Raw genomic sequence first — 17,752 nt, forward strand, 5'->3', positions numbered from 1 at the left:
GGTAAGTCTCAGGACATCCTGACTCTAGGAGCCATATGGTTTACACAACCATCTCTTTACAGACACATTTCCTCCATACTGCAATCTGGTCCACTGTAAAAATAAGTGTAGAAAATCCTTCACAACCTTAGTGTGTGGGTGCTTGGACTCTTAAGCATTTGAACTAAATTCTATCACTTGTTTTGTGATAAACGAATTAAAATGATAAAGTTAAGAGGAGTTGAGTTTTATTGTAGAAATATTTTTGTATAACTGAAGGGCTTTGCTAATCTTGAGGTGTCTATTACTGTTCTGTAATTGGTCTCCATATAGTCTGCAGACAGTGAAGAATGGTAAACCAGATTGACCACAGAATCCTGTTGTTAGCTATATATGACTGTATTGGACTAAAAAAGACTTTCTAAAGCACCAGAAAGAGGAACTGAGTCTTGTTTTTTCACAGTGTGCCCTTTGTTCAACTGTCTGGCCATCCAGCCACAGAAAATCCTCAACCAAAATAAGCAACTTGTGTATATACAGGCAGCATACCCTGTGAAATAGCGTGTTCACCTTTCTGGTATACATAAAGCCACCTTTCTTCCACTTACACTAGTATGACTTTTCTCCTTGTGCAGCATGTCTTTCCACATAAGAACTAATTATTTTAATCATCCAGTTTCCTTAGGAGGAATTCAGAGTAGATAATTTCAGTTTAATTTTTAAAAAGTGGATCAATTTAGCATGATTGTAACTTTCTGGGTTTGTTTTTTGCTGATATGTTGTCGGAATAAGCACTCTTTCTCGGGCTAGAAGCTTCAAGGAGCTTCAATCACCTCTATTTGTGATTCTAAAATCCCTCCCATAACAAGTAACTGACACACATCATTTTTACTTCAGATAAAGTGAAAGGGTGAGTCTTCAAAGAGGAAAACTGCTGTTGAAAAATATACAAAGTGAATGAGGGCCAAGAAAAATAAGGGAGAAAACTCTTACAAATCTAATGTTTAAATGCTTCCCCTCTGTAATATAAAAATTTCGCATCAACAGTTGTCAGTTTGAGTTCTGCTGTTGCGGCCTACTAGGGTTAGTAATAAGTTTTAAAAGTAGGAACTGAATTAAATTTTGACCCGGTTTTACGATATATGTGCATAACACTTCCATTCAGAAAAACTGCAACGTGCTTTCCTTCTATCTCCACTCCTGCCAAATATGGAATTTTCCACTCTGTTTATGTTGCAGCATGGAATTAGTGACAATTTTAAGGTATGCTTGGTATCTCATGACTTTGGAGGGCTAGAAAGTCAGTCTTTGTATCACAGGAAATAGCTTAGAGTTTCTAGGGGGATGTCTCTTCCCCTGGAATTGCCCACGATATTGGACTTTGAACTCATGAAATTAGTATGAATAGAAATTTTGTCCCAGGCAATATTTGAAGGTTAAAATACATATTTAGTTACTGTAACAGGGTCAGTATCTGCCTCTCATGAGCACCCCCTTTCTCGTGAGCACTCCCTTTCTCAGTGCCTGCAATCTCTTAGTTCTGTTCAGCAGGGTGGCACACACCTCTCACAAGCTACACCTCCAGCCGATTGGATCTCTCGTCGCGTCTTCAGCGACTCAGTCCTCTGGTCCAGCCACCTACACTGTCCCTGTAGCCCTCCCTGGGCTCCGGTCCTCAGTCGGCCCTACAGGGCTGATCTCAGTACCCTAGTTGGTGAGTTTGCATATGAAGGTTCCTACTCTGGGGTGGAGCAGCACCCCCATGGCTTCCTTCCTGGGGGCTCGTCACCTGCCCTTTAGTTCTCTGACCCTGGGCTCTCCAGCTAGGTCAGTCTAGATCAGTTCCCTTCCAGGGGTAACAGTTCCACAGACAGTCTCTTCCCTGGGCCTGTCTTTAGTGAGTCCTGGTGACTGGCCAGAAACTATTCCCTCGCTTCCCTGGTCCCTGCTAGCAACTATCCGCCTTAGCCCTCGCAGCCAGCCAGGAGCATCTCTTTCTCCCGTAGTCCTAGCAAGCAGACTGCACTCACTCTGGCCCTACAGCTCCTTTTTATATGAGCTTGCAGCTTCTCTGATTGGCTGCTTCTCCTCAGCCACTGTAGACTGCTTGGAGGACCTCTCTATTGCTCCTTTCCTGGGATGGGTGTGGCAGGCCTCTGAGGCTCCAGCAGGGGGCCTTTGGGCCTAGTCCACCCCATCACAGTTACATATTAGTGATTTAGTCACATTACCTTAAAAAAAAAAAAAAAAAAAAAAAGCAATCCTCAACTCATGCCTATAAAACCTGTATATCACACTTCAATTTATTTTCTTTCTCATAAGTATTTTCATTGATTTACTACATACATATGCACACACTCTACGTAAGTATACTACAGTAATTACGTAAAGAATCACAAATATGGGGACCGCTTAGTTCATTAGTGAAATACAGCCATCTGTAGGGTGGAATGCAGCAGCTCTAGGGAACTAGATGCGGATGATACTAAACTGGGAGGAGTGGTAGATACGCTGGAGGGCAGGGATAGGATACAGAGGGACCTAGACAAATTGGAGGATTGGGCCAAAAGAAATCTGATGAGGTTCAATAAGGATAAGTGCAGGGTCCTGCACTTAGGACAGAAGAACCCAACAGACTAGGGACCAAATGGCTAGGCAGCAGTTCTGTGGAAAAGGACCTAGGGGTGACAGTGGATGAGAAGCTGGATATGAGTCAGCAGTGTGCCCTTGTTGCCAAGAAGGCCAATGGCATTTTGGGATGTATAAGTAGGGGCATAGCGAGCAGATCGAGGGACGTGATCGTCCCCCTCTATTCGATATTGGTGAGGCCTCATCTGGAGTACTGTGTCCAGTTTTGGGCCCCACACTACAAGGAGGATGTGGATAAATTGGAAAGAGTCCAGCGAAGGGCAACAAAAATGATTAGGGGTCTGGAACACATGACTTATGAGGAGAGGCTGAGGGAACTGGGATTGTTTAGTCTGCAGAAGAGAAGAATGAGGGGGGATTTGATAGCTGCTTTCAACTACCGGAGAGGTGATTCCAGAGAGGATGGTTCTAGACTATTCTCAGTGGTAGAAGAGGACAGGACAAGGAGTAATGGTCTCAAGTTGCAGTGGGGGAGGTTTAGGTGGGATATTAGGAAAAACTTTTTCACTAGGAGGGTGGTGAAACACTGGAATGCGTTGCCTAGGGAGGTGGTGGAATCTCCTTCCTTAGAAGTTTTTAAGGTCAGGCTTGACAAAGCCCTGGCTGGGATGATTTAATTGGGGATTGGTCCTGCTTTTGAGCAGGGGGTTGGACTAGATGACCTCCTGAGGTCCCTTCCAACCCTGATATTCTATGATTCTATGAACTGTGTGTCAAGTCTATACAGTAATTTAGAACAGAATAATGAAGTAAAATACCATCTTCAATTGAAATTACAGGAGAATTTAAGTAGCCAGAATAGAACTGCCTTTAATTGGTATATGGTCAGAACGCAGGACTAAAATTCTACTCTTTCAAAGTGGATAATGAGCATCATCTTGAACTTTGCATCTTTGGTGGCATAGTACCCCCTGCAAACATATGGGACATTAGTTCAGTTCTAGCTTGGACTGAAGAATGCTGCCCACCGGGTCATTACCACAATTTCTTACAGCATCTGGATTTACCTGGATATTTTTTTTTTTTTTAAATCCAAGACTGGTCAGGCCTAAACCTACTTAGTTACGAGAGCTAACAAGATCACAAGACAGTTTAAAAAAGTCAATTGTGAAGGCAGTAGTTTAAATAAGTATATACATTCCCCATAGAGGAGCAGGCTGTCGTGGTTGGTGTATGAAGCACTTTGTATGGTAGATTTGATTCAAATAAATATGTACAAAATAGATATTTAACTATTCATTTGAAGCATATTCCGTTTGTCAGTTGTTTTTAAAAGGAAATTAACTGAAGTGTTTATATATAATGGGTCCCATTTAAAAACTTAATGACTCAAGGTGCATGTAGATGCCATCTTTTAGTAGAACCCTGAAGTTGCAAAAGTTGAGTTTATAGTAAAGCCTTTTTTAGTGTCTCTGTAGTATATGTGGTGCAGAGCAGGCAGGCAAAGGCGTTCCTGTTAAAGGAACACGTGCATAAAATGTGGAGAGGAGTGGCTAGGACTACTTGATCCTTACGAATGCCAATAGAAGGTTAAGTTCTCCATAAACTAGACAATAACAATGATGTCAGTGGCATCGTATGGGATATAAGTTAAAGCAGAATTTTAAACCTTCCCTGCTTGGAGGCCTGAGAATTATACTTGCCTCTGCTTATTTCAAGATGTCAAATCATTTTTTGCCCCTACACATTTCTTTCAGATGTGGAGTGATCAGAGTGTGCTTTTTTTAAACACTGTTGTTTTTGCTTCTAGGTCAGACTGTGCCAAAATCCCAAACTTCAATTGAAAAACAGCCCACCTTACATACTTGACATTTTACCAGACACTTATCAACATTTGCGACTTATACTGGGCAACTGTGACGACAACCAGAAACTTGCACAACTCAGTGAGAATGAATATTTTAAAATCTACATTGACAGTCTTATAAAAAAATCAAAACGGGCTATAAGACTCTTTAAAGAAGGCAAGGAGCGGATGTATGAGGAACAGTCTCAGGACAGGTAAGAGAAATATTTACACATCAATGCAGATTGTCTTGCTTGTCTGCATTTTTAACATTGTTTATATCCACACTGTTTTGACATTTAATTTATTTAAAGAGGAAAATATTTATTGTTTGGATGCAGTGACCCTGCAGGTCAATCAGTAATTCAACTGGTTTTGTTCCACTAGGTATTCTTTGTGTCACTGTACATGAACTTAAAACTAAGTGCATTTCCTTTATAAAATATCTATTTCTTTAGAATTACTCCTTCAGCTGACCTACAGTGTGTAGCTCCTTTCCTAGGAGAGACCGACCAACCCTCTTGTTAGAGCATTGCCGATGTAATCTACTTCTTACAAAGAGAAATTGAGAGATCCACTACGGGATATTGACTGACGTTTTCCCCAGCAATAAAATGGAACAAAACTGTGTAATGCTTAGAACTTCTGGAGAGATCACAGGTTGCATAGGGTGCTGATCCTTCAGAATGGTGATGAGTACTGAGTAGCCTTTTGAAAGGTCTACCTGATTTCTGCTTTGCTGAGAGCTGGTGCTGTTAACAGGACACTGTTGTGCTGTTAATGTGTGTAGCAGTGAGTATGCACTTTCTTGTTTAGCTTTTAGCTTAACTTATTTCTTCAGTTTTACTGGGTGCTCACTTCTGGTTTAGAAAAAGTATGTATGAGGGTGCACTTGTATCATGGGTCTGCGCTTCCATAATGCAAGAATCTTCATTGGACTCGCCTTTAGATTTATCCAAACAAACACAAGATATATTTTTAGGGTTATAGTCTACTGGGGGAAACGGAGGATTGCCTCCCTGCCCCTCTTTCTGCACCTGAATTCAGGACCAGTGCGGCAGTACAACAGTTTCAATGCTGATGAAACTCTATGGACAGAAGCAGTGAAAATGAACAAGTTCTTGTAGATGTCTCTGCTGTTGCTACCACTGATTTAGAATGTTTTCCTGACCAATCTGCTGGAGAGTTAAAAGACCACAGCTTTATGATTACTGCAATCCCAAATATTAGCTCAAACTTGGTTAAATTCTAGAGAATAAAAAAATAGCCCACTCCCACACCTGCAGTTGATTACATTTGAGAGACTGCATGTCTATGAAGACTTTCGGACTAATTTACTGAAAGAAAGAAAATGTGATATTTGAGTCACTTTAGTGGTAAGAAAGTTCTTCTGTCTTAGCCATCTTCAGTATGGGTCCATAAGCAGCTGAAGGGATGTTTTCACTGGAGATTGTGATTTCTAGCATTCTGTAGGTAGCGTATGCAGAAGTCATTGTGCTAGAAAGGAAACGAAAACTTTTATGGTAAGGGGAGATTGGACTTAAAAGACTGCACCATGTAAACAGATTTTATTTTAGTTGTGGGTTTGCTACAATACTTGCAATAAATTAAAGCAATTTTCAGGTCCCTTCTTTCAAAAACAAAAGCCTGATATGGTTTGTACGGACACTCAAACCTTCCTTGAGTGACTATATAGGTTAGAATGGATGTTAGAGGGGTTTCCCTTCAGTTTTCTACTTCAAACCCTGATAATAGTGATGATGGTGACACAAATGTATTTTGTGAAGCAGGCGGTGTATCAAACTCCACATTTCCTTCTCCTACCTTTTACTAACTGTCAAGGTTTTTTTGGTCAGTCTCGTAAGTTGACCTCAGAAAAAGTATTGAAAAGCAAGCCATATCAATGCAGCGTGTTGGCCACCAGTAGCTATTTGAAGTTTTGTTGTGAATTAGTACCTCCTGGAAGTAATGATTCTCCTCTTCTGCTTGTCTGATATGAAGTGAAGGTAGGAAATGGGATGACTATAGTATAGAAGAATCAAAATACCAAATCTTCAGTGGTACACCTGTTACTTGTGTTTAAATAGGCAGTGCTGGTGTGTGTATATTAGACACAAAGGGAATTTGTGGTCTGCATGCAATTTTTGTACTGATTTAACTATTTCAGTTAGGCATATGATTTTTCTACCTAAACAGTTAAATTGGTAACCCCCCCCCCCTCATATGGATCTAGCTATATTGGCCTAAAGGTGTGTCATACTGGTATAGCCTATTCCCCCTTCTCTGACTGGAGTACGCAAACTGTTGTAAGCAACTTTATGCTGATATAACTGCATCCATGCTAGGCAGTTGTATCACTGTATGCTAGTATATTTAAAGAAGTCCAATTTTTCTTTGTAGACAAGTCTTAAGATAACATGCATATACGAACCTAACCAGGGAAAAGCTGCTACCGCTAAAAGACTAATCCTTGGAATGATATTGATTTTCCTACACTGACTTAATTCTGAAATACTGTATAATTTAAGACTTGAAACTTTTGAACGCTTTAAAGATTGAGATATCACTTCAACAACTCATGCCTCATGGAGCATTTTTGTTGACAATACCATAAAAGAATGGTAATCTAGATTTCCTAAACTATTTCAGTGCACTCTGTGTTCTGAGAGTGCATTGCCTGTGTATGTGAACATCTACCAAGAATGTGTTAGCAGTGATATTTAGTTCTATATGTGAGTGTCCCGCCTAAAAAGTTGAATGAAAACTGCTTAACTTGCCAAGTCCCATATTCAGGGCTGTCTTTCCCCTTCCTAACAATTATGGTCTTGGCAGGTAAGTAAAGAAGGATGATGTTATTTTTAACTTTTGTTTCTAAATGTATTTGTTTCAGGCTAATACAGGATTTCACAATGCTGTGAGAACATAAAAGAACTTAATTTTTTCTATTCCCCCTCCCCCCACCCCACCTTTTTAAAGGATATTGTCAACTTGAAATCTAGTCAGTTCTCAAACAAACCAAAACCAACAACAAAAATGATTAAAAGCAGTTTGACTCCTGGCCAACTGGCCAATTTTTGTGGGTTTACAGTCACTTTCTCTTTTGTAATTGGTACGTGTCTCCCTTGTTGCTGTGAAAAAGACCCTTGTGAAAAGGGGAAACTGACAGTTTGACAATATGTGTGTGTATTTCTTTGTTTACTTTTAATATAAAAGGAAACTGACTGGAGAAATAACCTTTTTTTCCCTGAACTTTCAGTTTTAGTAATGTTACTTGTAATGATATAGTAGGCTTAAGAAAATGATGATAGAAATAATGACTTTTTGATCTGAGGTGAACACTGTTTATGATAAAGAACGGGTAATAAATATTAGCCCCGAAAGATCCTGTGAAGGAAGTAATGTAGTCACCCATTTGGATCATATGCGCATCTTAAATAAAAATTCATGATGAAACTATGGTATGAAATAATTAGTTTACCAGATACTAAAGTGTACATGACCATTGTGTAAGCGCTTTTGACTCATGTATATTTTGGTTGTCCTATGGGATAAACGTCTTGCTAAACATTGATGGTAAAAGAGAATAAATGACCTATGTTCATTAATTAGTTTATAATTTGGTGTATGATGATCCTAATCCTTTTCTCACTTCCTGCTGTATTAAACAATTATTTTCTCATATATTCCTCTTTTTTATGAAGTAGGATATACAGCTATCTCTTTTCATCTAAAAACTTCTGCTCAGTCAGTATCTAAAATAAGGACTCTGTTAATCACAATTCACTATGTACATAACTTTTCATATAGATTTTCTTTTATAATTTAAAAAGGGGGTTATAAAAAAGCCTATTAAAATTATTGGGTCAGATACAAAACAAAAATGGCAGTTTTCTATGCTTTGATGGGCCTTGTTTTTGCTTTTCATTTATTAGGAAGCAGACTAAAACTGGAAAGCATCATTTATGTGAAATATAAGATTCTGTTTGGCTTGCTGCATCCTAGAATTGTCCATCCAAAAAACATAAGACTTCTGCTGTCTGTTTTTTTCAGTCAGGCACAGAATTTAAATTATCATAAAAAGAAAGAAGGGGTTTGGAAAAGAGGTGAAGGGCAAGTTACATTTATGTTCATTAAAGATGTTGAACTTATAGGCTTGGAGATTAAAACCACTTAGTTCCAGTGTAGTATGAAAGATGACAGGGTGAGTTTCCCTCCAGTACCCTGCAAATCATGTCCTGGAAGAGATGCCTCCGAGTGATGTAGGTTATTTATATTCCAGCAGTGCCTGCCTTGCGGTTCGTGCTGTGTATGCATACCTGGCAGTCTGAGAGGACAATCAGCAAGTGAAGGGTAACTGAGAGTGATAAACTATACAGTCAAAATATATACCTATTTTTATAAATCCATCACTGCCCTTCAGTCTACCCTAGTGGTCACCAACCGGTAGGTCGCGATCAACTGGTCGATTGTGGAGCCTCTGCTGGTAGGTTGCAGTTTCCAGCTGCTAAAAGTCTGGCAGTGCAGCAGGGCTAAGGCAGGCTCCCTGCCTGCCTTGGCCCCGCACCAGTCCTGGAAGCGGCCAGCACGTTCCTGTGTGAGGGAGGGGGGAGGAGAGGGGGTCTCTGTGCATGGCTCCTGCCCCTAGGCACTGCCCCACAGCTCCCATTGGCCAGGAATGGGGAACTGTGGTCGATAGGAGCTGCAGGTACTGCACCTGCAGGGATGGGGAGTGCGCAGAGACTCCCTACCCACCCCCCCACCCCCCCGAGACACACAAGGACGTGCCATCAGTTTCTGGGAGTGGCTCAGGGCCAGGGCAGGCAGGGAGCCTGCCTTAGTCCTGCTGTGCCACTGTCTGGTGGGAGCCCACACCCTAACCCCTGCCCCAGCCCTGATCCCCCTCCCAGAGTCAGCACCGCAAACCACCTCCTGCCCCATCCTGGCGTCCCCTCCTGCACTCAAACTCCCTCCTAGAGCTTGCACCCCTGCCCCAGGCTCAGCCCAGAGCCCCTCCCACACTGTGAATCCCTCGGCTGCAGCCCAGAGCCAGTGTCCCAGCATGATGAAAGTGAGTGAGGGTGGGGGAGAGTGAGCAATGGAGGGAGGAGGGATGGAGTAAGCAGGGCCTTGGGGAAGGGGTGGGATAGATCCTGGGCTGCACTTAAATTCAAAAAGTGATCTTGTGCTTAAAAAGGTTGGAGACCACTGGTCTAGCCAATGTCAGCTACTCTCTTGTAGGCGACACAACAAGGGTTATAGGTGCGTATATAAGAAAAAGCCCCAAACGTTCGGACTATCCATATGAAATCTGGACATCTGGTCGCCCTAGTGTAGACACTGGTTGAATTAACAGACTTTGAACTGGAACATCCAGATATTGATGACATGGTATTCTCAGTGAAAAGCTTTCTACTCTGGAAATTACCGTCATCCTCCTCTCCTTCCTCACTGTGACAAAGTCAGAGTTTCGTGTTGAGATGTTTACGAGGGTATATCAAGTTTAGGGGAGTTGGAAATTCAAGTTCAAATTGTTTTGGCTGATTTTTGCTTCAGTAAAGGAACTTAGACTTTGATCAACAGATTCATTATATTAATTGAATACAGACATTCAAGAAAGACACTAATTGGGATGCTCACAGCTGTCCTTAAAGAAGTAGTCTTTGGCCACCAGTTCATTTCACATCGACAGCTGAGCAGCTGTTGAAAGGTAAGGACATTTGGTGTCGGCCAACCTACGCTGGATTTGAATCTGTGACCTTGAGGTGAAAAATTCCACATCCCATTAGCAGTCCCCTGAGCCATCCAGTTTTCCAGACAGTTGATGTCTTTTTTGTCTTCAGTAAATCCTGGACTGAACAGTTCAGTCCAGAGTTACGTAACATAAAGTAGGATGAATCTGTGCTCTGTTGTGATCTGGCAATTCCTATATTGAGGCTAAGTCTAAAAATTTAATTTTGTTTCTGAAACACATTTTATTCTGATTAGTTCAGAAAGAGAAGCTTTGAAAAGAAAGCTGAGCAGCTTTCACTGGAATCTAGGCATCAAAGCCCTTCCCTGTGATTTAAGTAGTCACTTGCCATTTTTATAAGTTTATCTCTATTATTTTTTAAGGGAAAATAGGAAGGTTTCCTCTTCTTTCTTTGCTGCTTGTCCCCCTCCCACGTCTTGTCCCCCATTTTGGATATTTATCAACCTCTTGAATTGGTTTTCAGTACCACAGGCAAGATTTTCTGTATCAATTTTAAAATAGATTAAGTAACTGGAAGATAATTAGCAATGTTTTGTAAAATAAAAATGCAAGGTGAAGAAAACCTCTTTTGAGGTAGGAGGGCAGGTGGGTGGGTATGCAGGAGTTGAAAATGGAAATTAGATTCTCTGACAACTTTTAGGTTGCAGTGAGATTCCGCCCCCACCCCCTGACCTGGAACAAAACAGTGTAAGAAATCATTTTTGCATACCTTAAGCATGTGAATAATTGAACTTGAATTTTGCAGAAGTAAAAACTGCTTGCTGTTTTCTGTAGCACTAATCTAAATTAAACAAGAAAGGTTATTTAGACAAACACACTCTTCAGAGAGCCAGACAAAGAGAGTTTTATTGCAGAGGGCAGGTGAGAGCATGTAGAGGCCACAAAATAGTGAGTTAGTTTTATGACAGTTTCTAGCCTACTTATGGACAGGTAGGCTACATTGCAAAATGAGAACAATGTATTAACAGCAAAAATAACCAAATGGTAGTTATTAATTCAATTTGGAGAGAAGGAAGAACAAGGTTTAAAACCACAGATCTTTTTGATTTGAAAATGTTTTTATTGCCTTAACTCCAGATCCAGAAGGGCAGATGGTACATTTGCCTAGTTGCTGTTTTCCTATGGAACTTTATTATAAACATGAGGCAGCATTTTCAGCTTTCATATAAGCTCTCATTTAAGAGTTTTCCTGAATATGGTATTGATGATCAAAACTGAGCACGGTTCAGTCATCTGTGGTGGGAAATCCAGGGCCTAATTCTCCACTGGTTTCACCTTGCATAATCACTTACACTGTGCTAAGTGGGTATAAAACGCTGTCAAATCAGAATGATAGCATTATACACCCACTTTGCACAGGTATAAATAAATGTACTCCTACAGTATTGCATAAATGGGCCCTCTAGACTCTCCATTTGCTGTTTGTTAATCTCCTTTAAGGATGCAGAGCTGTTGCTTGCTTTAGGACTAAGAAAGGCAACTCATTTGATGTCCATCCTAGTTGTGGAGTTTCAGCAGAGAAAAAGGTATTTGAAAGGGTTTCAGCTGGAGAAAAATGGGTGGTTTTCTGGGGTATGACTCATGAGCCACTCCAGGCAGCATGACACAGTTGGAAAACCATTTCTAGAGAGTAGTTATCAGTGGGTTCACAGTCAGGCTGGAAGGGCATAACGAGTAGGGTCCCACAAGGATGGTTCCTGGGTCCCGTTCTGTTCAATATCTTCATAAATGATTTAGATAATGTCAGAGAGCCCACACACAGTTCGCATGATACCAAGCTGGGAGGGGTTGCAAGTGCTTTGGAGGATAGGATTAAAATTCAAAATGATCTGGACAAATTGGAGAAATGGTCTGACGTAAATAAGATGAAATTGATAAGGACAAATGCAAAGTGTTTCTTCCTAAGAGGAGTAATCAATTGCACACATACAAAATGGGAAGTGACTGCCTATGAAGGAGAACTGCAGAAAGGGATCTGGGGGTCATAGTGGATCACAAGCTAAATGAGTCAACAGTGTAACACTGTGGCAAAAAAAGGCGAACATTGTTCTGGGATGTATTAGCAGGAGTGTTGTAAGTGTCACATCATTATAAGTAATTCTTCCACTGTACTCCATGATAAGGCTTCAGTTGGAATATTGTGTCCAGTTCTGGGTGCCACATTCTCCATTTATCTATCTCTTTTCTTGAAAAAGAAGAGAACAGAGAAGAGCAACAAAAATGATTGAAGGTCTAGAAAACGTGATCTGTGAAGGAATATTGAAAAAATTGAGTTTGTATGGCCTAGAGAAGACTGAGAGGTGTCATAACTGTTTTAAAGTACATAAAAAATTGCTACAAGGAGGAGGGAGAAAAATTGTTCTCCTTAACCTCTGAGGATAGGATAAGAAGCAGTGGGCTTAAGCAAGGGTGGTTTAGGTTGGATATTAGGAAAAACTTCCTAACTCTCAGGGTGCTTAAGTACTGGAATAAATTGCATAAGGGAGGTTGTGGAATCTCCGCCATTGGAGGTTTTAAAGAGCAGGTTAGACAAATACCTTTCAGGGATCATCTAGATCAGCGGTTCTCAAACTGTGGTTCGCACCACATTCTCATGTTGGCTACAAGCATTGTCTCACACCAAAGATGATGCTTGTAGCCGATCCTGTAATAAACTAACTATAGGTTTTTTAATTAGGGGGGGAGAAAGGTTAAACTAGGCAACATATATATGCACAAATGAGTTCAGTCTGTGGTTCCAAAAAGGTTACAGAGACATAGTGATCTGTCAGTAGTGAATGTCTTTTCATGGCTTAACCCAGGGTCTTTCCTGGGGATCTCGACTTTTTTGTTTCTTAGCTTCATCCTTTGAGATACTCCAAACAGCAAAGAGATGTAAAAGTCTTCATGTTAGCTGTTTTTATTTCCCTCTTCCAGCATTCAGCCTGATGGGATGCGGCCTTCTGCGTGTACTTGCCAATGGGCGTATGGGGCTGTCAAAGCTTTTGTCCTATAATGGCCCACTTAATTCTTGATAGCCCTCTTGGATGTGCAGGGGGAATTCACAAGTTCAGAGCAGGCATTTTTACAATTATAAAACAAACTTATATTTTACCTTGTATGGAACACAGACATTACAAGTGAGATTGATGCATACAGCAATTCACAAGCATTTCATAGAGTCTAAACACATTCTTATAAGACTGGTAGCTCTTTTGAACTTAACCAAACCAGGTCACCTGTATGTTTCCAACTATGAGTTTATCAGTTCTTAGCTAAAGCCTATGGCCTTGGCCAGAGCTGGCACTTGACTTACCAGTGTCACAATGACACACTTTTGGTTACTCAACTATGTTTAAATCTGGTTTGGGGCCTGAAGTGCCAATACCCATTCCTGATCTGTGGCAGCCCTTGCTCATTTTTCTGTGGCACACAACAGAATAGCTCCATCCAAGACTAACCTGTGCTTGCGCAAATGCTCCTCTACCTATAGCCACAGATGAACATAAGAATGGCCACACTGGGTCAGACTAATGGTCCATCTAGCCCAGTATCTTGTCTTCCAATGGTGGCCAAATGCTCACTGCAAATACTGTTGTGTTCTGGGATTTGGTCAGAGCAGTGGTGACAACATACTGTGGCCTAGTAGTGTAGACAGAACTGACCCCTAAACTTATCAGAAACTGGAGCGGAGTCTTCTACCTCTCTCATGAAGGTGCTCCTTTCACCCACTGTCGATTGTGTGGTGATGGAAAATGTTAGGGATTGACAGTTCTGTTTACTGAAATATAATGTGCAAGAAAGTTTAAAGGTACTATTAAGTATTGTTTCTATAGAGTCTTGTGTCCTATAGTGCCGTGAAAAAACATTTTCCCCTCGTTATATCCTTTAACATTAAGTGAATGTTCTTTTCTTTTACCTTTTTTTTAATAAGGCTTGAGTTATCATAGCTGTTACTGTCTAACAAGTCGAATTCAAAGGATTCTTTTATGGCAGAGCAATTTTATTTTGTGCACCTGCGTTATTGATGTAATTGATGTCAGGGTAATCTTGTTTTTGTAGGTCTTACCATCACATCACATTTTAAATATTTATCTAATAGAGCGAGATTTTTCTTGTGCTAAAATTCGGAATATCAAGATGTAATAAAATTTTGTGTATAAAACTGACACTATTTCTTTTACGGCTCTGTTATTTTACACAGGTTGTAAGATTAATATGTTGGCATTTTTCATCCTTTTCTCATTCACCCTTCATTTACTTTGTTGAACAGTTTCAAATATGTTCTATATATTCTTTTAACAGTGCACTTTCTGTCTAGTAGGAACATTGTTTTGTTTGCTAGATCAGCATTAAAGGGAAAAGTGCTATTTGCCAAAAATAATGTAATGAAAAGAGTAAGGAAAGCAACTCTTAAGACTTTTCTTCTTTTTTTTTTGAATATTTTTATCTATATAAAATAATGAAAAACAAATTGATAGGTTGTCTCTTTTATGGAACAGAGAACATAACAAGCAGTGAGCCGATTTACTGTCATCTCTATTTCATTTTGTAATGTACATGAATAATACATTTCAGGGCATTTTTGTTTTGCAGCCGATGTGGCGCTAAAGGATTTTTATTATTTAGATGTTCTTAGATTTGTCTCTGGCATATGATAAAACACTGTGCATTTCAGCCATAATTTGATCAGATTACCTGTGAGGGGATTAAGTGGTCCTGAATTGTATTAAGACTTTTAACCGTGATCTCTGTTCGCTACCTAAATTCTTTTCAGTGTGTACTTCCATATGACTGAGTTGATACAGAAAAGTGGACTGACCGTGTGAAATTAGTAAGGTTTTGACATACCAGAATTAAATTAAAACAATTTTTTATTAAATAATACTTGGTCATAAAATCATAACCATTTTTACCAATTTTCTAGCATATCTGAAATTCAGTTGGCTTTTCTCTATATGATATAGTGTTATACACTGAAGAGGAATCTTAAATATTGCAGGTGTACATTATTATTGAGGAAACATCAGCCTCTTGAGACTATGCATTGAAAGGTAGTAAAAGGAGGTTATAATTAAGGGTGGAAGGTATTATTTTTATCCAGCTCAACTAAATTTAATAGGGTAGCTTCTGCGCAGGTGAGATTTTAATGGTCTCACGTTCCATTTCACCACTAAAGAGATAATGTTTAGAAAGGGCTCTTGAACTCTCCAGATGAAGTGTAATTTCAATTTAGCATCTGGTGCATCTTCTTCTGGGTGACTACATTGTGTACCCTTTGAGGGATGGACTCTTCCATCTCGATGATCCTATAAGAGCCTTGTAACTGTAATGGCACAGAAAAATCTCTCTCCATAACAAGCAATCAGGACTGTTACACAGTTCACTAGAATTGGGGAGATGATTCACAAGACTTTTCTCTCCCTTCTTCTAGGATAAAATAAAAAAAACTACATGGTTTTGAGGTTTTGGGTAAAAATTAATAATTATCAGAAGAGTTCTGTCTTCAGAATTGCCCCCCCTCGTTCTGTAATCCTAGTATGCTTCTACTAAACAGATAAAACAGGGGTTCAGATACTTTCTTCTGGAGCTTTGGGGCTAAACAGGTTATACAAATCCAAACCCACAACCTTATCTTGTTTATCATGCTGGCCTTAGATTTGCATCAAAATGCAAGATTATAACGTATAGGAGGAAAAACAGCAGCCAGAGTAATTGTTCATGAAAGTCTCATGACCCCTAGATGAACTGGTATTGATCCTTTGCTTGGTTCCAATCCTACAAGGCACAGGGCACCATTCGTTCTCATGAAATTGCATAGTACTTCCCAGATGCTAGGCATTCTTAACTCCCATTCAGTCTGCAGGATTGGGCCCTAAGTAGCTGCCTAATGAAGGAAAGAGTTAACACAATTGATTAGAAGTGGGTGAAGTAAGTGAATGTCTCTACAAGCCTAACTAATTATATCAAGGGTCCGGTTTTCATCTGTTTCTAAATATCCACAGACTAAACTTGTGCAAAAATCATATTTGTACATACAAATGAGCAACTTGTGTATAGCTCTGATAGCTGAGCCCTAATGACTTCTGTATCTGGGTAGGAAAATTTGCTGTTGGAAACTTTAGATTCACCTGAAAAAGAAATTGAGAAATCTTTTTAATAAGTTTACTATGTTCGTGGTTTTTTTTTTTTTTTGTACCAGATGTCAGTGGCATCTTATCAGCTTCTACCAGCCTCTCTTCTTTGTCCAGTAAAAGAATTATTCCTTGCAGTCTCTGCATCTAAAATGTTCGACTCATTTAAGGAGGTTACGTTACATTGTTAGGAACCTGATTTCAAGCTCAAGAAATGTCCTGTTTTAAGTAAGATAACTTCTAATCTGTATTGAATTGTTTCCAAAACTTCTAAACTAGAAAAACCTGTGCAATTATTATTACTAATTAAGGAGAATGAATGCAACTCAGACATGCTTGTATTCATTTCTGTTTCTGGACTATTTTGCAGTGGAGTAGGTTAGTAAACAAAACATTCCATTTATCCATCTCAGAGTTGGTTCCTAGTCATGAATATCAATAGCAGAGTAGTATAAAAATGAAACGTTTTACTTAAACATCTAAGATTTGTTTTAAAGTCACGTGTTATCACAAAACCAAATCTGCTTTCACATTAGTGGGAGCTGTAGATGTGTATCTGAAGGCAGAATTTAGGCTATTTGTGTAGTCAGTTTTGACACAGTGTATAAGAACCTGCAAGTTGAAGCAAACCCTCAGCGGGTATAATACATTAATACACTTCAAATGATATGTTACTGAATAGGTGGGGTTGATGAAACATCCAGAAGTTATTTGGTTTTGTGTTCAATATTTAAAGTAGATACAAAGGGTTAAATGTGAGATGATACAATATTTTTTTATGTAATATAAAATTTCTAATATAACTTTCTATTTTTGGTTCAGACTGTTCTTGAGTCCAAATTTGCCATGCACTGAATCTTTCAGGCAAACTGCCTTTCAGGAGATCTAGTACCTAGTTTTGAAGGAAGAAAAGCCAACAATTCTTGTAAAGTAATGGGGTGGATCTTTTGCTAAAGTGATTCCTGAATGTAGGGATGCATAAGTTGAATCTGCCCAATAGAAAAATGTGGTTTATGCCTGGAGCGTTTAGGTTTAGATACCCATTTAATAAATGGTTCAACTAGTTTTGAATCCATAGAACGTACAAACCTTGATTATGGCAATGGAAGCACATTGGGAGTCTCTTACCATACTTTACTAAGGATGAAATCCTGCCAAAAGTAGACATTGCAGTTTAAATGTAGTCAGTTGCTTTTGGACTCTGTTCATAGAAAGGAGATTCTGCTATCTTTTCTTAGCTAATTCCCCTTTATCTTCACGCAGGTGCATAGCCGTAAATGGACTTTTGTGAGAGCACTTTTTTCCCTTGTGGAAATCTTACAAAATAGAACATAAAGGTGATAACCCCTAGTTACGCATTCTTCACTCTTAACTGGCATTTTTGAGCTCTTAAAATACAATAACTCCTCACTTAACGTTGTAGTTATGTTCCTGAAAAATGCGACTTTAAGCGAAACGATGTTAAGCGAATTCAAT

The 17,752-nt window shown here is 39.6% G+C and overlaps 1 protein-coding gene across 4 annotated transcripts in view; it reads left to right on the top strand.

The window, feature by feature from the left end:
• Window positions 1-17,752, top strand: part of CBLB (Cbl proto-oncogene B) — a 194,754-nt gene that overhangs the window by 8,620 nt on the left and 168,382 nt on the right. For all 4 annotated transcript variants that reach the window (XM_073306566.2, XM_073306576.2, XM_073306585.2 and 1 more), the window contains exon 3: window positions 4,379-4,629. In XM_073306566.2, coding sequence (XP_073162667.2) covers window positions 4,379-4,629 — 251 coding nt within the window. The remainder of the gene's footprint in view (window positions 1-4,378; window positions 4,630-17,752) is intronic.

This window comes from Lepidochelys kempii, chromosome 1 (genome assembly GCF_965140285.1).
Source record: "Lepidochelys kempii isolate rLepKem1 chromosome 1, rLepKem1.hap1, whole genome shotgun sequence".
NCBI lineage: Eukaryota > Metazoa > Chordata > Testudines > Cheloniidae > Lepidochelys > Lepidochelys kempii.